Source organism: Pelophylax lessonae (assembly GCF_965119305.1).
Source record: "Pelophylax lessonae genome assembly, chromosome: 9".
Classification (NCBI taxonomy): domain Eukaryota; kingdom Metazoa; phylum Chordata; class Amphibia; order Anura; family Ranidae; genus Pelophylax; species Pelophylax lessonae.
In genome coordinates this window covers 148,295,024-148,315,852 of record NC_138776.1, presented here as the reverse complement: position 1 = coordinate 148,315,852, position 20,829 = coordinate 148,295,024, and the positions used below count along the sequence as shown (strand labels likewise).

Here is a 20,829-nt window from a genome sequence, read left to right as displayed (position 1 = left end):
TTTACGGTAAGTCATACTTCTCTTTTAAGCAGGGTAAAGTATACTTCTATCAGTACAAGAAACACTGAAATAATTATTGCAGCAGGGCAGAGCTGGGAAAACCAGCAACCATAGCTTCCTCAAGACTTGAGTGCACGATTTAATGTGATTCTACCTGAACTACCAGTATGGAGCGGGCTTAGCGTTTATGCTTTACAATTTTATACAATTTTTTTAAAGAGTTGTTTAAATTAAATTAATGTTATTCCTGTGTCCAGGGGCATTCTGTCGATATCGTGGAGCAAAGATGACCCAGAATTACTTCTTAGTAGTTCTAAAGATAATCGTATACTATGTTGGAATCCAAGCACAAGTGAGGTATTTCCCTGCTTTCCAATTTAATGTGCCATATTCTTTATTCTCTGTTATGTTATATGCCTTTATAAACGCAATTTGATCCCAACATGCAATTATAGGTGTTTTAAAAACCCATGTGGTCCCTCCCCAACCTGGCCTAAAGATCACACCACACATTACAAACTAACTGTATAATATCTTTTAGATCCATCAACGTTATGGAGTGCAAGGGCCTGCCTGACTGGATATTAATTGATATTGAATGCTATAGTTAGGTTGTTGTATTATATAGTTTGGTAAATATAAAAAAGATTGTGCAAAAGGTTGTATGGTAAATTGTAACAATATATACATTTATTGGTTGAACAAGATGGACTTGTGTCTTTTTTCAGCCAGACTATATATGTAAAATGTATGGGGAGCTTAAAATGGAACTGATCTGCTGAATGAATGGTCTCCTGTCTCTTTTCCGCAACGCCATTTTGAATACCTTTGTGCACCTGTGGGTATCTGGGACCTGGCAGAGGCAGGCAGTTGATTTCCTTACATTTACACAAATGCTGCCACCTTCTGGCAGATTGCCACTATACTGTATATGTGCATGTGTATATGTGAAGAAATCCAAATTGCATGCGCATATGCGCTGCACAGTTTCAGCTTAGTGACATACGGTCTCCTGGGATAACAATGATCTAGCAGTTTCAGGAGAACACTGCCTAGCCTAGATCGGGAACCAAAAAAGACCTGAAAAATAAAAATTTTATTAATGTTTCTCAAACTATTTGTGTAGCAGGGTTTTGTTTTTTTGTGGAGCTGCCCAATATATGGAGATAATGGAAACATGCTGTCATTTCTTTAAACTATTATAGCTGCAACTTTCCATTGTTTGAGGTGCATGTAAACCCTAACAACGACATTTTGTTTGCTCCCATTTGGCTTTTTAAAATGTTTTGTTATACTGGATAAGTGCAAAAAATACACCGAACCTGCCAAAAATCTTGTGAGCAGTCAGCAAAAAGTGTTGCTCCTCTGTTTTCACGTAATTTAATTATTTTTTATGTATTTACCTAATTTCTCTTTAAATTTCAGGTAGTTTACGAGCTGCCCGTGAAAAACCAATGGTGCTTTGATGTGGAGTGGTGCCCACGGAATCCATCAGTGTTTTCTGCAGCTTCATTTGATGGTTGGGTCAGCGTGTATTCTGTTATGGGTGGAAGCTTGGAAGCTCAGCACAAGAGCCAAGCTGACAGGGTATGTCTTGTCATTAACAATAAAACGGTGATAGACGTGTTCTTCTAAATGAAAATAATTCAAGCTGTAGTGCTTTTGAGCTGGATTGAGCAAGGCTGGAGAAAATCCAAGAGCCACTGAAGGGTTGTCTATATGTATTGCCTAACTGTAAAGTTGTTAAATGTCTCAATACAAATTATAAAACCAAATCACTGCAGCTCTTAAGGTGAGGCAAAAGGACTTTACCTTCATGAACTGAAAGATTAAACTTAACTGTCAACCTGGGATGCAAACCGTAACTTGCCAAATAGTTTAACCTCAGAGATACAAAGGTCATTGTATGCTTATTATAATACACCCAGGTAATTTCCATCTAGCGTCATGCATAGCACTTCCAACTTTTATTAAAGCAGTAGTAAACTGCTCTGTTTTTCTTTTTTGGAACCTGCAAGGTAAAGCCTCAATGTGCTCCTATGCATCTCATACTAGCACATTATGTGAAACTTGCCTTAGAATGAAGCCTTCCAACAGCGAGCTGTCACTGCTGATGAGGCTTTCATCTTCACCCCGTCTTCCTTCCGGGTTCACGGGCCCTGGCTGTGTAAGTGGCCGGAGACGCAATGACGTCACTCCCGTGCATGCGCGCAGGTGTTACCGTTTATGGCACAGGACTCTGAAAGAAAGGCCCGGGTGGCCGTTCCTTCGGCTGCATGTACATTAAATATCTCCTAAACGGTGCATGTTTAGGAGATCTTTACAGTACCTTTAGGTAAACCTTATTAAAGGCTTACCTATAGGTACACCTTATGCATGAGAGTTTACTCCCACTTTAAAAGTACCATCAAATTGTAAAATTCTCGTCTTCATGTAAGATTTACTAGCACTTTTGATAAAAAGTTAAAGTGGTTGTTAACCCGCTACAGATTAGCCATACAATACCCTCTGTAAAATAACATTGTGTCCCAGTGTCGGTGTTATATAAAAAGATGCCGATTTCTACCTTATGTCAGAGCATCCCCTGGCGCTCACTTGACTCAGCTCTCTCCTTTTCCCAGCTGACAGCTATAGTGGGAGGGGCTGAGAACTCCCGCTGATGTCAGCTGGGGAGGCGAGGGAGCCGAGCGGTCACGTGAGTGCCGGGAGACACTCTGATATAAGGTAGATCCTCATCTTTTCCCATATTGCCTTTCAGGACAGCACCTGGAGAAAGCGCAGCTCCACCCAATATTCCCAGGAAACACTGCAGCCTTTAAAATCCCTCCTCTTCCACCATGCCTGTTACTGTTTCCTCTCCCATGATGGAAGCGCTGCAGGGAACCAGTTATGGAGATTGCGCTCTCTCCAGGTGGAGAAGGGTTAGGTTTACCTCCTAGAATTCTGCATTTTTTTGATCATCTCAGGACCCCCCTAGCTGTACTGGAGGTGGGTGTTCTGGAGCCTCTGGTTCTTCCAGCTCAGGGAAGCATAGCTTCGCCAGGATGTGTAGCCTGTGTGCCCAGGAGCCACGGGTTATGGGCTGGTAGGTTGTCCTGGGCAGGGAACCGTGTCTTGCGGCAGTCCCTGTATGTCAGTCCCAGGTTCCGGCCAGCGAGTGACGTTGTTCTGGTAGGTGGGACTTCTGGCGGGGGAGTAGCGGCATTAGTTCCGGCTGCTGAAATGCAAGGGTCAGTGGACTGGTCATTGCTTCTGGTCCGCAGCGTGGGGACGCCGGGGAAGCATCAATTTAAAGCGCATGCGTTTCCTTTACATGCTGCTGCGCACTCTACATGAAACGGAGGAGAGGGCTGCAGCATCGGCGGAAGCAGGCGCTGCAAGCACTGGCCAGTCCAAGGTAAGAGGGGTACAGTGGTGCCTCTTCTGTACTATTGGCCTTACTTGTGTTTTTTTCCTGTACTTCCTCCAGTGAGAGCCTGCTCTGTAAGTGTTGTGATAAACTGTCCTCAGCCTTACAGTTTGAGCTAGGATTCTGTCTTTTGGTGTTGGCTGGTTTAACGCACAGGGGGCTTTGCTTTTTCTCTGTGGGTCAGTATCTGTTCACTTTGGGTGTTATTTAGTCCCAGCTGTTAGGTAATTGGTGGCCTTTCTTTTTTATGTTTGGTTCCAGGTAAAGCCACAGTTAAATCTAAAGGCTCAGGATGAGGAGATGGAGGGAGCTCTGGATAGTGGATTTTAGCCAGAGTCGATGTCCGCAATAGATTGGGTACAGAACGGGCAAGCAGGTGTCTCAGCATCACTAGGGCAGCAAGTCCAAAAGGGAAGCAAACTCTGGTACAAAGAAAACAAACAGAAGGCGCCTCTAAGTGCAGAAAACAAGACTTTTATTGCCGAAGGATAAAAATGCACTTACTAGCATTAAAAAAAAAACAGGCTCATCATAGGATGTGGCAAGGAATCACAGGTGGTCCCAGGGGTGGTCTAATGTGCAGCTTGATGGTGGAGATCCCAACCGACCAGCAGAGGGGGGCTGCAGGAGAAAGAACCAGTAAGGACGGCCGTGCTGCTTGGACTAGCGTGGAACACAAATGACAGGAACTGTCAAAAGGGCAGTACGCGTTTCAGAGCGTCGATTGGCTCCTTCTTCATGCTGATAATTCAGACACGTGGCCATGTCTTTATATACCCACTGGGGGCGAGGTCAGATTCGAGACTATGGGCGGGAAACTGGGATAACCGCAGCCCGTAATGTAGATTTATACATAAAAGGCATAGGTAAAAGGCGATAAATACAGATACTAAACAATACTAAATAAAATTTATGTGTGAAAAAATACATATTGAGGGGAATGGTACAGTGAAATGGAAATATTGAAAATTTGAAAGAACGTCAGGTAAGTGGCACAAAAGAATGAAGGGGATCAGTGGAACTACGGATGCCAGTAAGGCACATACGGAACAATGGGGAGGGGGGAAATCCATCAAGCTGCTCATTGGACCACGCCTAGGACCACCTGTCACTGGATTCCTTGCCACATCCTAGTATGAGCCTGGTTTATTTTAATGCTAGCAAATCTAAAGGCTCTCCCTCAGTTTCAAGGAAGTGTCCTCCTTGCAGAAATCCCCTGAGAAATTAATGGCCGAAACCTCTGTGCAAAACCTGCATAGCAGACCTTGTAAAAGCGGAATCTTCACAGCAATGTAAAGATTTGTTTTCATCCGTGAAAGAGGTAATGGATACATTAAGCTCAGTCTGTTCCTTGTTAGGCAAAGTCCCAGCAACACAGACAGATTCTCAGCAAAGTACTTTCTCTGTCGCTCATTGACAGACGTAGTCCTCGTTGATTAATAACAACTCGGGTTATACTGCCCTCTACAGGAGTAGGACTAGACAGGAAAGAAAACGTTCTGGCCACACCCTAGGGGCAGTCCCAGAGGGTATATCCTCCCACTTCCTGCTACAGCAAATCCGTTTTTTTCTGTCCAGTTAGGAGTAAGGACCTAGATGCCTTGCTAGGATCTTCGGTCCTGGCAGGAATTTTTTCTTAGATTTTTTTTAGACAGCTCTTTTCTCCAGTTTCCTGTGAGATCTTCAAGCAAGTAAGCTGGAACTGGGCGACGGGCTGGATGTTGAGATCCAGTGGTCACCCCAGTTCAGCCTACGAGCGTGTTCAGGCCATAGCTCCGCGCTGGGTCGGCCGCGACATAGTCCCACTGGACAGGGACTGACCCTGCGAGTTAAACGTCTCGCCTGGACGCCAATGACCAACAGAGTCACGGCATCCATATTGGTCGACAGCCCCCCCACCCCGGTGGAGAGGGGTTCTGTCAGGAGTTGGCGCCCGCCTGGTTCCGGTATGGTGAGTAGTATGTTCCCCCTCTCCCCCTGTCGGGTTTGTGGTGGACGCGGGCCCCTCTCTGGGATGGTGGGATGGATCTCCCCTCTATCCTATAATAAGTCACAGATCCCCCAATTTGAGTGTGATTTTTGTGAAAAATAACCAGGAGGCTTGGTTTGGGAGCGGACGATCTAAAGTCATTGTAAGACTGTAAGGATGACTGAAGTCAGTGGCAGCACTAAAAGGGCGTTACTATTGAGGTAAAAAGTATCCTACCTGTCAGAGGTACACAGGCTGATGCCTATGCCTGAGTACTGCAGTCCAGATCGCCATTCCTCCAGCTTCCACGGGCTGCACAGCACTGTTTTGTGGCATCTCCCGACGACCCACGGACCGCATGCGGCCCGCCAGGGTCCTGTACCGCCGGCCAGGCTTATCACCATTCAGGGTGAAGTTTGTGGGGCCGATGTACTCCCGCAGGCCACTAGGCCGAATACAGACATCCCGCAGGCCGCTGCTAGCCGCCGCTATCCTAACAGGCCGCCGCCATTGTCTTGCAGATCGCACGAGGCCGCCATATTGGCGTAGCCTCGTGTCTCCAGCATAGGAGCGGCCATGTTTGAGGTGACCAAACATCTCGTGGAGCCAGGGGGAGGCACCGGAAGGCGTGTTAAGGGGCGGAGCCGCCTCCTTTACCCAGGAAAAAGGGCCAAAGACTTCCTGTCTGTAACAGGACAGCACTGAGCAGGTTGATAGAAAACTTCTGTGCATCAGGGATGAGCCTTGGGGTCTCTCTCTCTCTCTCTCTGTGGGGTCCAAAAAGGCAGGTAACACTGAGGGGCGCTGTTGCGCTGGGGGATTACAAAAAAAAAAAGTTTTTTACTTTGTCATTTTTTTTTTTTTCCGCTGGCAAATGTCTTGTATAATCATTGACCCTGCCGCATATGTATCCCCACCTGATCCCCTCAAGGTGGCCGCAGGACCCTCCAGTACCCCACTTGTTTTTAATGCATTATCGGCAGTTTTGGAGTCTTTGGTATCCCGGGTGGAGGTGGCCTGTCAGGACGGGGGTCAAGAAGCGACCCCCGCCTACCCCTATTTTTCATCTGATACTTCAGATACGGATTCGGAGCTGGTCAATGCAGCTGCAGGTCCCTCTTATGGGGCTGTTGTCTCATGTAATGTCTCCTCATCAGTGAGGAGAACGTTTCTGCCTCCGCCATAGCACAAGAGTGGTGGATGCACTAGTTGTGTCCGTCTGGGAAACCTTTAGTCTTGAGGTTACACCGGCAGAGGTAGCTGAGACTGAAATTCCTTTTTGGTACTTGTTAGCCTACCAAAAGAGCGAAGGATTTTCCTTTACCCAAATGGGGTCGTTTTAAACGAACCCCTGCTATTTCCAAACGCATGGCTAGGCGCTATCCGTTTGAGGAATCCCTCTTCAAAGGATAGACGTACCACCAGTAGTGGACTCACCAATTTCCAAATAAAGCCACCGTTATCCCGTTGGAGGACGCTGCGTCCTTTAGGGATCCGGTGGATCGAAAAAGTGGAAGCGGAATCCCGCGTAATTTTTTCCCTGATAGGGTCAACCCTTAGGCCAGTGGTTGCCATTTAGTTTGGTTTCAATAATGGGTTGGCTAAACTCCCCTTTCAAGGGGATCGCTTGTTTGGTTGAGATTATAAAGGATCTCACTGGGGGCAAGAGCACTGTCTCGCCACAGACTGCTAGGATAAAGTACCTCGTAACTAACGAGGACCTTCCTTTTCTGCTCATAAAGAGTTTGTTCGTTCCGCGAGGGCGGGCGATAAGGCGAAACCCTCCAAAGCCCCTTCAGAGGGTTTTCAAAGGGCGCTGGTCGGCTAAACAAAAAGTCCGGCTCAGCCAAGCCTGAAGAATACAGCCTGATGCGCCCCTACCCATCTCTGGGGTGGGAGGATGTCTTCACCGGTTTCCGGATCCATGGCTTGCCAGAACCCCGGACTAAGGGGTTCGCGAGGTCATACGGTCAGGATACAGGATCGAGTTTCGATCACTTCCACCGGTGCGATTCTTCCCTTCTAACATTGAACGGTTTCAGGGGTTCTATTCGAACCTGTTCACAATGCCCAGGAAAGAGGGCAAGGTGCGTCCAATTTCTGGACTTGGGGAAAAATGGAGTCCATCCGAACAGTGGTGGCCTCCCTGCATCAGGGGGATTTCCTGGCGTCCATAGACATTTAGGATGCCTATCTTTATATCCCCATCATCGCAGGACATCAGCGTTTTCTTCGCTTTCCCAAAGATCATCCCTGGTTCCCACCAGGAGACTGAACTATCTGGGCCTAATGTTGGATACATCCTGGGCAAGAGGGTTTCTCCTTGCGGAGAAACTCCAGAAGGTTCAGTCAACGATTCGGATGTTGCTGTCCGTCTATTGGCTGGGACTGATGGTGGCCTTCTTAGAGGCAGTACCGTATACCCAGTCTCATACCCGAATTCTCCTGAGGGAGATTCTTTTCTATGGAATCAGAATTCTGATTCCCTGGACAATCGGATCCGGTTGAGCGAGCGGACCAGGGAGTCTCCGATGCTCAACCAGGGGAAGTCATTCCTTCCGATAGTATCCAGGTTACCAATAAGGGTATCGGAACTGAGAGCGATCAGATTTTGTCTGATTTACTGGACCGAGCAGCTCTAGAGCAGCCCGATTCGGATCCAATCGCACAATGCCACGGTCGTGACTTATGTCAAGAAAGGGGCACTTAGAGTGTCCTGGTGGCCATCGAAACGACTAGCAGCTTTCGTTGGACGGAACGGTTTGTTCCGGATCTCCCCGCAGTGTTCACTCCGGGGGTGGGAAATCGGCAGGCAGATTATTTCAGCCGTCAGATTCTGGATCAAGGGGTATGGCCTCTTCATCCAGAGGTATTTCACTAGCTGTCCCTTCATTGGGGCACCCCGGATGTGGATCTGTTGGCACCTTTGCTCAACAGGAAGGTGCGGAGGTTTGTAGCTCGCACCCGCGATCCTCTAGCGGACGCAGCAGAAACGCTGATCGCCCCGTGGGGGCAGTATCAGCTACGGCATGCCTTCCATCCTCTCAAGTTTCTGCGGGAACTTCTTCGCAGGATAGAGGTGGAGGGAATTCCAGTTATTCTGGAAATTCCGGACTGATCTCGTCGAGCCTGGTACGCCGACTTGGTGAGGCTAGTCGCGGACGCTCCTTGGAGACTTCCTCTCAGGGAGGATTTGCGGTCTCGGGGACCGATCTTCCATCTTGCTTTACAATCGCTCGCTTAATGGCCTGGCCATTGAGACTCGGGTACTGAAGGACAAGGGAGTGTCAGCTTCAATTATTCCTACCTCTAGTTAAAGCAAGGAAAGCGACTTCCAGCGCATGGAAGTCTTATATTGCGTGGTGTGAATCTCTTGGATTTCCCCCACATACCTATTTGGTGACCCGAATCTTGGTCTTTCTGCAACAAGGGGTTGAGCAGAAACTGTCCTTGAGCACTATCAAGGGTCAGGTTTCAGCGTTAGCAATCTTCTTTCAGAAACCTTTGGCTAATCATTCAATCAGGGGTTGGATGGGGTTCAGACAATCAGGGTACACTTGACTACTACGAACTTGTTTCGTAAGACGGACTCGCTTTTTGTGATCACGGATAGCCCTAGAAGGGGGTTGCCTGTGTCTGCCGCGACCATCTCTAGATGGACCAGTCAGACGGTGGTACAGGCTTATTCTATTAAGGGTCGGAATCCTCCGTTCCCTGTTAAGGCGCACTCTATTCGGGCGCCTAGTGTTTCCTGGGTCTTCCGCCACCAGGCGTCAGCGATCCAGGTTTTCAAGGCGATGACTTGATCGTCGGTTCATACCTTTACATCATTTTATAAAGTTGATGTGATGGCATCGTCAGATGCCTCTTTTGGCCGCAAGGTTCTGCAGGCCGCAATCTGAGGAGACTGTTGGTCTACCTCAAGGGTTTGTTGGGTTTTTCACTTAGGTCTCATCTTGGCATCCACCTCAAAGTTGGCAGAGGCCAGTGACTCGGATGGAAAAAGGGGAAAGTACACTTCATTCCCTCAGGGATACGGATGAGAAGTAAGAAAATATCAGTAGAACATCCAGATACAAGTTGTCTTTTAGAGGAAGTAGATGATTTGCTCAAAGCAAGCTATACTACTCGAGATCCAGGAAGAGAAGGTTCAACTCTCCGTACATGACAGAATGTATCAGGGACTGGATGAATCCACACACAGGGTATTCCCGGTTCATAAGGTTCTATCGGAAACCCTTAGGAGAAGGTTCCCTTTTGGTATCCACTATTTAAAATACTATATAAATTATTATTAAGAATCATCCACCATTTAAAATCATATTTAAATATTATTAATAATTCATTAACAATTTAACAGATATTGCGCCTAATATATTTTCTTCACTTTTCACATAGCCTGCTATGGATTAACGGCTGCATCTGTTTTATGTATTTAAAAAAAAAAAAAAATGTTTACAATTTTTTTGTACACAAGTGTCCTGGGCGCTGGGTCTTTTATTGATTACTACAGGCTTGTCCTATTGTCTGTTTTGAGATGGAATGTGGATTGTGCCTCTCCCATTGTTAAATGTTAATGACCTCACATTGTTCTGTCCACATGGCCAGCTAATTAGTTCAGTGTAATTCTGTTTCTATATACAAATTCATCTGCATATGATAAAGTAATCATTCAACCCCTGACCTGTATGTTGTAATTTGGTCAGGAGGGGGATGTGCTCATGTGTGTATAAATTGAGTGTGTGTCTGTTCAATAAACAGTCTGTTTTTACCCCTTCATGAAGTCTCGACTTATGTTTAGGGGAATATGCTACAAGGGATTGCTATGCTCTTCATACTCCCTTGGATATCACTAAGCTCTTGTAAGAGCTTGTTCCTGTTCTTGCGGCACCCTCTGGGGAAAGAGAGGTTCACCCACTGGAACCTGGAGCCTTGTCGTAGGTCCAGGGTGGGTAGAAGACGGCGAGACCCCAACCAAGCTGCGGCGGTTCGTGGAGCATCTAGGAGCATCTGTCAATGGAGGTACCCAGTCGGGGTGCCGGTTGATCCTTTACATTGGGTGATCCGTTACAGGGCCTATCTTGATCTTTTCCTCTAAACAAACGGCTGACCATGGATGAAAGTGTGTGGGGGTGGGGGGCCCATCCAGACGAACGTACTGTTCAAGGTTTGTGGTCCAAGATAGAGGCCAGGAAGTCATCCAACTGGCGAGAGTTGAAGGCCATCTTTTTGGGCCTCTTGTCTTTTCAGCAAGCTGTCAAAGATCAACGTGTTCAGGTCCTGTCGGACAACATGACCGTATTGGCTTATGTGTCAAAACAAAGGGGTCCCAAAATCTCCTGGCAGATCTCCTAAGCAGAAAAAGATAGAAGCAGAATGGAGCCTAAACCAGGAAGTCTTCCTGATGGTTGCGGGAGCCTGGGGCCATTCTCAGGTCGATCTATTTGCAAACCAGCAAAATGCAAATGAGCCAATATTCTTCTCTCTTCACAGAGAGGATCAGGCCTGGGGTCTAGATGCTCTTGCTCATTCGTAGGACTTCCCCTTGTGCTACGCGTTCCCCCCTCTTCCAGCTGATACCTCTAGTCCTCAGGAAGTTCAAGAAAGAATGCACAGATTTGATCTTGATCGCTGCCTTTTGGCCAAAGACAGCATGGTTTGAAACACTTCTAAATCTAGCCACGAAACCTCCCTGGAATCTTCCGCTCAGGGGGGCTCTACTAACGCAGGGAACCCTTAAATCACCCGGTGTCGGATCTTCTACAAATGACAGCTTGGTTTCTGAGGAAGACCGCTTAAAGACCAGGCGTCTTTTAGAGAAGCTTATTAGCACCCTTCTTTCTAGTCGAAAAAAAGGTGACCAGAGCTATCTACATGAAGGTGTGGAAGAAATACAATTCCTGGTGTTCTTTCAAGGGACTTCAAGTTAAGTAAAGTTTTAGTTTTAGAATTCCTCCATGAAGGAATGAAGAAGGGGCTGGCAGCCAGCACCCTAAAAACCCAAGTGGAGGCTCTTTCAGTTTTTTTTTTTTGAGAAAACATCGCCAGAAGCTTAATTAGGTTTTTTCAGGGCTTTAGCGTGAAATAGGCCAGTAGCCCTTAAAGTTTTTCCCAAATGGGATTTGTCTCTTGTGTTACAAAGATTCACCAAAACTCTGTTTGAACCTTTAGAGGAAGCATCTCTGAAGAATTTAGTTCTTAAGACAATTTTTCTGGTAGCGATCACATTGGCCTTGTCAGTTGCAGATCCCTTTGGTTATTTTTCCAGACCGAGTAAAACAGATCCAGCCTTTCTTCCTAAGATTTCTACATCTTTTCATCATACTCAGGAAATAGTTCTACCTACTTTTTCTTCAGCTCCAGCTAACGCGAAGGAGGAGGCCTTCCGTACTTTAGATGTTTAATACAATATCTATCCTTAACCAAAGAATTAAGGAAATTTAAATGCTCTCGTCATAATCTTTTTGGCATCCCGCAAAGGAAAAAAGGCCCCCAAGAGTACTTTAGGAAGGTGGCCTAAATGGGCAATCAAATAAGCCTACATAGCCCAGGGGGAAGAACCTCCTGAGGGTATTGCTGCCCACTCTACAAGGTCAGCTGGTGCCCGTGCTTCATCTGAACATATCTGCAAGGCAGCTATCTGGTCCAGCTTTTCTTCGGCACTATAGGCTAGACTTCCTGTCCGCTGCAGATAAGGCCTTTGGTAGGAAGGTGCTGCAGGCAGGTTCCGTCCTAGGGTAAGTTTCTCGGTTATCCTCTCCAGATGCTGTCCTGAAAGGCGATTTGGGAAAACCTTACTTGGACTTACCAGTGACAGTATTTCTAAGAGCCTTTCAGAGCCTTTCAGGACAGCAGCTGCTCCCCTGGGTTTTTTTTTCCTAAAATATGACTTTGTGGTCTGTTATGGTTGTTTTCCAGTATGTCGGAGACTACTCTATAACTGAAGGCATGGTGGAAAAGGAGGGATTTTAAAGGCTGCAGGTGCTGTCCTGAAAGGCTCTTGGAAAAACCATCACTGGTAAGTCTAAGGTTTTATTTTTATATTTGACACTGGGACACACAATGTTTTCCGTTTCATTCATTGATGGACACAGCTCCTTAGGATCTAGCCGCGCATTAAACTCCTTGCGAGGTTGAATACGACCTGGTCTTGGCCCGCGTCGCCAAGTTCGTCCTGGCCGACAGCCCCCCATTTCGGTGGCGCAAGGTTCTGTCCGGAGCAGTGCCTGCCTGGTTCTTAGTATGGTGAGTAGCTTCTCCCCCCCCCCCCCCAAGGGTTTTGGGGTGAATGCAGGCCCCTCCCTGGGACAGTCTGACCCCCGGGTTTCCCTCCTTGCGATTAGGCCTCCCCCCTGTGCCTTGGTGGTCCCTGTGGGTCATCTAGTTCCCCATCCATCCCCCTCCTCCCCTCTTAACATGGGGAAGTTTGGCGGTCTGGGCTGCTTCTGGGGCTGGGCGCTGTACTGGCAATGGGGTGTGGGTTTGCACTGTCGGTGACTGAGCGATTGGCTGGGAGGGGGAGGGGGGGGACTGTACTTGGTGGGGGCTCCTGCCCGGTTTCCCTCTTTGCTTTTTGTGCCTTGCCTGGGCCCCAGGCATCCCTCCTGGGAGCCTTGTGGAGCCGCCATTTTGTTGTAGCCTATATTCTGTATAGGGCGGCAGCCATGTTTGTGTAGTCCAGTGGCCATTTTGCAGAGGAGCCTTCTGGGGGGCAATTTCGGCTGTGGGAGCCCCTCCTTATACCCTGGTGCTGACTCCTGGGTCTCTTTCCTTCCTGGATGCCTGGTGCTGCCGGTGACTATCTGGTGGGGTGGCGAGTCTGGTGAGGTCCTCCCTCTTTGTTGCAGGATGGGGGGTGCTCTCTTGCTGGCGACTGGGTGGTGCTACCAGCACGGTGGGGGTGTCCCTGAGCAGTGTGTTTTTTTTTAAACATTTTTGTGGGGTGCCCTTTTTCTTCATGGAGTCTTTGGAGCACATTTCCCCATCTGACCCCCTCTCAGAGCCTGCGGGGCTCTCAAGGTCACAACTATCCATTGATGCACTGACAACGGTCCTGGAGTCCTTTGTGACCCGGGTGGGGGTGGCTTTTGGGCGGCAGGCTAGTAAAAAGCACCCCTGCCTTCCCCTGCCTCCTCAGTCTCCTCAGATCCTGAATCTGATTTAACCGCCACGGATGGGGCCCGCCCTTAGGGGTCTGCGGACATGCAAATCTGATTTCTCTGATAGTGAGGATGATTCCTCTTCTCCTGTAGCCACGCATGAAAAGGCGTTGGTGGACGCACTGATTGTGTCTGTGTGTGAGACTTCAAAAATAGAGGAAGCAGTTGAAGCTGCAGCGGAGGCACTGGTTCTCTTTGGCACTCACAAGCTGTCTAGAGCGGCGAAGGTGTTTCCCTTCCTCTCCTGTTTTGACAGATTTGTCGCAAAAGAGTGGGAACGTCAGAAACGTCATTTTGTGATCCCCAAGCGATTTACAATTAGGGTACCCCTTTGAAGAGTCCCTCATTAAAAAGTGGACTGTTCCACTAGGGGGGGATCGGCCAGTTTCCAGGTTGAATAAGGCAACCATGATTCCGGTGGAATAATTGACGGCATTTAAAGATCCAGCTGACAGAAAAGTGGAGGCTGTGGCCCGCAATATGTTCACTGTGGCTGTCTCTGCATTTAGGCCGATCTTCACCATTGCTCCGGTGTCACAAACTCTGACCGAGTGGGCTAAGCTTTTACACTAATCTGGAAGGTGAGCAGCTCCCCCCTGCCTTTGTGGAGCTGGCAGACCAGTTGGTCCTGGTTCTGCAGTTTATCTGTGGTGCCTCTTTGGATGCTGCTCCCCTGATTTCTAGGCTGTCTGTTTCGGCAGTAGTCCTCCGGCGTATTTAGTGGCTCAAGTGTTGGTCTGCGGATCAAACCTCTAGAAAAGCCTGAACTGATCTTCCTTTTCAGAGAGAGCTACCCTGGATTACAGAATTAAGAGTCTCACAGGTGGGAAAAGTATTATTCTTCCACAGGCTGGTAAGGGTAAGGAACCTCGTCCTAGACATGGCCCGTCCTCGGCTCACATGAAGTTTTTTCGTCCCCCAGGGTCGGCCAAGGGTTCAAAGCCTTTCAAGGCCTTTTCGGGAGGATCCAAGCGACCTTGGTCTGTCAAGCTCAGAGTGTGATTCTCAAGTCCCGCTTACAAGGCTCCTTCTGCATGACGGTGCGCCCTCACCTGTGCCTGGGGTGAGGGGACGCTTTCGCTGGTTTCTGGGCCCATGGACCTCCTTGATGCAAGACAAGTGGGTCCACAAAGGGATACGGTCCGGCTACATGACCGTGTTTCATTCTTACCCTCCAAGAAGGTTCTTTCCTTCCAATGTGCAGCTGTCTCCGGACCAATTGCAAGCTCTCTTTGGGGGCAGTGCAAGACCTGTTACTTTTGGGGGGTGATTGTTCCGGGTCCAACCTTGGAACGTTTTCAGGGGTTTTATTCTAACCTGTTCACGGTCCCGAAGAAAGAAGGCAAGGTTCATCCAATTCTAGATCTCAAGGCCCTGAACTGCTTTGTGTGGGTACAGAAGTTCAGAATGGAGTCTATTCGCACGGTGGTGGCATCCCTGCATCAGGGGGATTTCCTTGACATCAAGGACGCCTACTTACATATTCTAATATATGTCTGTCACCAGCCCTTCCTCTGCTTTGCCGTGGGAGAGGAGCATTATTAGTTTGTGGCGTTACCTTTTGGTCTCACCTCCGCTCCGCGGGTCTTCACAAAAGTGTTGGCCCCCGGTGCTGGCGTTGTTACGTCAGCGAGGGATCGCAGTGCTGGGCTACTTGGATGACCTCCTGCAAGCAGAGTCCCCTACTGCTCTGGTGGACAATGTGGAAATCACTATTGAACTCTGAAGGAGTTTGGCTGGCTTCTGGGTCCACAGAGTGATTCTGTCTGGTTACAAGATAGTTTCGTTCTTTCCCTCTGGAAAGGTTCTTCCCTTCCAATGTATGCCTGTCCCCAGACTGATTGCAAGCTCTATTTGGGGTGGTGCAGGACCTGTTGCTATAGGGAGTGACCCTCCCGGTTCTGGTCTTGCAACGGTTTCAAGGCTTTTATTCAAACCACTTTACGGTCCCGAAAAAAAAGAAGGGCAAGTTCTGTCCAATTCTGGACTTCAAGGCTCTGAACTGCTTTATGTGGGTACAGAAATTCAGAAAGTAGTCCATTCGCACGGTGGTGGCATCCCTACATCAGGGGAATTTTCTAGCCTCTGTCAACATCAAGAATGTTTACTTGCACATTCCAATATGCGCTCCACCTCAGCGTTTACTCCGCTTTGCTGTGGGAGTAGAATACTATCCTTTCGTGGTGTTACCCTTTGGTGTCGCCTCGGCTCGGCTCCTTGGGTCTTCACAAAAGTGTTGGCCCCGGTGCTGGTGTTGCTACTTCAGCAGGGGGTTGCAGTACTGGGCTACCTGGACAACCTCCTCTTGCGAGCGAGTCCTCTTCTGCCTTGGACAACATGGAGATCACTTTACAGACCCTGAAGGAGTTTGATTCGCATCTAAATCACCAGAAGTCTGCTCTGGTTCCTTCCAGGAAGCTGGACTATCTGGGTCTGACTCTGCCTTAGCCAGAGCGTTCCTTCCTCTGAATAAACGCCAGAAATGGCATGCTGCGATTCATCGCCTACTGAACAGCAGGTGGTCGTCTCTCAGGACTTGCATTCGGGTGCTGGGCCTGATGGTTTCTACCTTAGAGGCGGTTCTATTTGCTAAGTTCCATGCGAGGTCCCTGCAAATGGAGATCCTGGCCAAATAGGACAAGTGTCCGAAGTCTCTGGACAATCCGATCCGGCTGAGCCGGGAAGCAAAAGGGTCTTTGGTCTGGTGGCTTCGCTCTCCAGCTCTTCAGCAGGGCAAATCCTTTCTCCCCTTGTATTGGACAGTGGTCACCATGGATGCCAGTCTGTCCGGGTGGGGAGGTTTCCTGGTCCGTAGCTCCGCTCAGGGTGTTAGGACACTGGAAGAGTCAAGTCTACCGATCAATGTTCTGGAACTCAGAGTGACTGTGCCTTAATCACTGGACAAATCGCCTTCAGGAGTGTCCTGTGTGAATCCAATCGAACAGCGCCACGGCTGTGGCTTATGTCGATCACTAGGGTGGAGCAAAAAGTGTGTAGGCAGCTCAGAAGGTAGCCAGCATTCTCTGGTGGGCAGAACACTTTGTTCTGGCCCTTTCTGCCGTACACATTTCAGGGATGGAAAATTGTCAGGCGGCATATCTCAGTCGGCAGGACTTGGATCAATGGGAGTGGTCCCATTCAGATGTGTTTCATCAGCTGTGTCCCTGGTGGGGCACCCCCTGGGTTTGGATCTGCTGGCATCTCGGCGCAACAGGAAGGTGCAAAGGTTTGTGGCATGGTCACGGGATCCGCTAGGGAACGCCACAGACACGCTGGCGGCCCCGCAGGACCAGTATTGTCTGATTTCACACCTTCCTTCCTCTCAAGCTTCTGCCGAGATTCTTGTGCAGGATCGAGGCAGAAGGTATTCCGGTAATTCTAGTTGCCCCGGACTGGCCTCGCTGGTCTTGGTACGCCGACCTAGTGCAGCTGGTCGCTGACGTCCCTTGGAGTCTGCTTCTCAGGAAGGATCAGTTATCCCAGGGACCGATCTTCCATCCTGCTTTACAGTCGCTGGCTTTGACGGCTTGTTTGTTAAAAGCCAGGTGCTGAAGGATAGAGGTTTGTCTGGGTCGGTGATTCTAACACTGTTAAAAGCTAGGAAGTTTACCTCTAGGAAGATCTACAATTGTACATGGAAAGCGCATATTTTGTGGTGTTCACCCTCGCTCTTTCTCGGTGGCTCTGGTCTTGACCTTTCTTCAATGGGGGGTTGAGCAGAAATTTGCTTTGAGTACCATCAATGGCCAGGTTTCGGCCTTGGCGTTTTTCTTTCAACGACCCTTGGCCCTGCACTCCTGGTGCGTACCTTTTTTTATTTAGGGGGTTCAACGTTTGGCTCCACCAGTGCGGTCTCCACTACCACCTTGGGAATCCTAACTTGGTGCTTTCAGTCCTCCAGAAACCTCCCTTTGAGAATATTGGGGAGATTCCCATGCTTGCATTGTCCCAGAAGGTGGCTTTTTTGGTGGCTATCACCTCTGCGCGCAGGGTATCGGAATTGGCGGCGTCTTGCCGCACCCATACTTGGTACTTCGTTCTTTGTCCCTGTTCATTATTGCTTCCAAAAGTTGTCTCTGATTTCCATTTGAATGAGGACATTGTGTGGCCTTCCCTGTGTCCCAGGCCGAAACATCCCAAGGAAATTGCTTTGCATGCCCTAGATGTGGTTCGGGCACTTCGGTGTACCTGGCAGCTACAGAGTTTTTTTTTTAGGAAGTCAGACTTAGTATTTGTACTCACGGATGGGCTTCGAAAAGGACTATCTGCTTTGTCTGCGACCATTTCTAGATGGATTAAACAGAGACAGGCCTATTCGGTTAAAGGTCAGGTTCCTCCTGTTCGTGTGACGGCGCACTCTACACAGGCCCTCAGTGCTTCTTGGGCCTTCCTTCATCAGGCATCTGTGACGCAGGTGTGCAAGGTGGCTACCTAGTCATCGGCACAAACTTTTATAAAGTTTTTTAAAGTAGATTTGTGGGCATCTGCAGATGTCTCTTTTGACCGCAAAGTTTTGCAGGCTGCTGTTTAGAGGGTCTGTTCCCTCTTTGGGGGGGGAGTTATTTTCAGGTAGGCTCCAGTTGTTTTTGGTTGAGCTCCTGTTACCTGGTTGGCTAGGGTTTAGCCTTGAAGAAGTTTATGCAGTAACCACCCCTCATGTTTTGACACTGCTTTGGGATGTCCCACTGGTCAAGATTGCTGATGGAGCTGTGTCCGTCAATGAATGAAAGAGAAAATGGGATTTTTGACTTACCGTAAAATCCATTACTCTAATGTTCATTGACGGACACAGCACCCCCCTCTATGGAGTTGTGATACTTCTGACACTGCTTTTAACAAAACTGAGTACCTATAGCAGCGAGGGGGAGTATACCTCCTGGGACTGCCCATAGGCATAGTCCAGCCTTTTTTTCTGCCTAGTGTCCTACACCTATAGGGGGCAGTATAACCTACTGGTCAAGATTCTCAGGATCTGTGTCTGTCAATGAACATCAGAGAAATGGATTAGTTGGTAAGTCAAAAATCTCATCATTTTACAGAGGGGATTGTATGGTTGTGATCACAGCAGGAGGGGAGGGCTGGGGAGTGGACAGAGCTGACAGGCAGGGAGGGGTAGGGGGAGAGTAGAGAGGTGAGCTGTGAATGATGGGCACGTAAACTGACCACAATGTTAGGGCTCAGCAGCCACGATAAACCTGCATAGCCAGACAGGATCAGCCAGGTAATTTAGGTGATAGAAGGGGCCAAATTACGCAGCACAAACACTGTGCAATTATTCATGCTTTAAGAGAAACGGAAGCTATTTTATTTATTTTTTTCTTTCAGGGTAACAAATCCTTCAAATATACTAGGATGCTAGTGAAATGACATGGGTATTTTTACAGGTATATACTGGCCTCAAATTCCTCAGGGTCATACTATTTCACAAGTTACCAATACTACCTCCGGGTGATGGTCATGTTTGATCTTTGAACTCACAAGGATGAAATCCTGTCCCCTAAGGACTTATAGATTGATTGATCAGCCATAACTTTACGACCACCAACCTAATTTTGAGTAGGACCCTCTTTTGTTGCCAAAATTGCCCTTATCCTTTGAGGTATGGATGCTACTAGACCTCAGAAGGTATGCTGTGATGTCTGGCACCAAACCATCAGTAGCTGATCCTTTAGGATATGCATACTGTGGCTCTCCATATGTTGCAGACCTAGAAGTCCAATGAGGCTTAGCAAGACTTTGAGCGCCACAAGCATAACACCCAGGGGCAGAGGCATGATGGGACTTGTAGTTTTGCAACAGCTGGAGGGCCACGGTTTGCATGTCCCTGCTTTAGGTCCTAGATGGGTCCTCCATAGTTCAGACTTTTTCCAGCACATCTCACAGATGTTCAACTGGATTGAGTTCTGAAAATTTTGGAGGCCAAGTCAACACCTTAAACTCGTTGTTCCTCAAACCATTTTTGAACTATTTTTGCAATGTATCAGGATGGATTATCCTGCTGAAAGAAGCCGCTGCCATCAGGGAATACCTTTTACATTAAGGGGTGTGCTTGGTCATAAACAATGTTTAAGTAGGTGTGATGAATCGAGCAACATTCACACGAAGGGAAGGACCCAAGGTTTCCCAGCAGAACATTGCCCAAAGCATCATACTGTGTTCACTGGCTTGCCTTCTTCCTATAGCACACCCTGGTGTCATCTCTTTCCCTGGTAAGCAAAGCACATGCATCAAACCAGGGCACTTTTTGATTGCTCCATGGTCCAGTTCTGCCATTGTAGGCACTTTTGGCTGTGGACATGACCGTCTGGGACTATGCGTTGCCATACACCACAAACTGCAGTGCCCATTTTTTCTGCTTTCAACGTATCAAGTTTAGGGACTACATGTTTACTTGCTGCCCAATATATCCCACCAACTTTAAGATGCCATTGTAACAAGATTAGTGTTATTCACTTAACCTGTCAGTGGTCATAGTTATGGCTGATCAGTGTGTGTGCTTGTCTATGGTAGTTTTTGTATGTATGGATATTTATGTGTATGCATATATACAAGGGTTCTTCAAAACGCTTCTGCACTTATTTTTAACTCTATTAAATATAAAATAGTGCAGAAACTTTTTGAAGACTCCCCGTGTGTGTGTTTGTATATTATATATATTTTTTTTGCATACTTTTTTTTAGTTTGTTCTAAAGACCAGCCTGCATAAATTAGGTAAAAATTATTAAAACATGTAAATTCTGCAGTGTAATTACATGGCACAATTGGACCCTAAAGTCCTTACAATTACAAATGGACGGTAGTGCACAATCACCTAATGTTTGGGAAAATTGCTCTGATCTTATTTAAAGTGGTAGTAAACTCAGAATCTTTCAAATCCGCTGATAGACAGGTTTTTTATAACAAGAGACCCTAGAGGTCTCTTCGATGATACATGTCTGTCAGCGGGTAATGTAATCTGAACCGCACATGTGCAGCTTAGATCACATTTATGGCCCCCTCTGCATGCTGCAGCGATGTGACTCCCACGCGCCCAGAGATGCAAAATCTGGAATGAAGACTGGGTGAAAATGGAAGCACCGGGGAGAGCCCTGACGGTGCATTGCTAGAGGTTTGTAGCTAATGTATAATGTGGTGCATACTAGTACCCTATGGCTTATACCTGCAGGTAGGGCACATTATTTATTACTACCGCTTTAAGAAAATGTGTGAAATTCTGAATAGGAATAGTTTTTAATAAAATACAGTGACTAGCGAAAGTATTCGGCCCCATTGAACTTTGCAACCTTTTGCCA

The 20,829-nt window shown here is 47.8% G+C and overlaps 1 protein-coding gene across 1 annotated transcript in view; it reads left to right on the top strand.

Moving 5' to 3' along the window:
* The window catches only part of SEC31B (SEC31 homolog B, COPII coat complex component), a gene marked incomplete at its 5' end in the record, with an annotated part of 331,579 nt that overhangs the window by 131,679 nt on the left and 179,071 nt on the right, over positions 1-20,829 (top strand). The window contains 2 exon segments of the mRNA XM_082267974.1: positions 258-357; positions 1,426-1,587. Coding sequence (XP_082124100.1) covers positions 258-357; positions 1,426-1,587 — 262 coding nt within the window.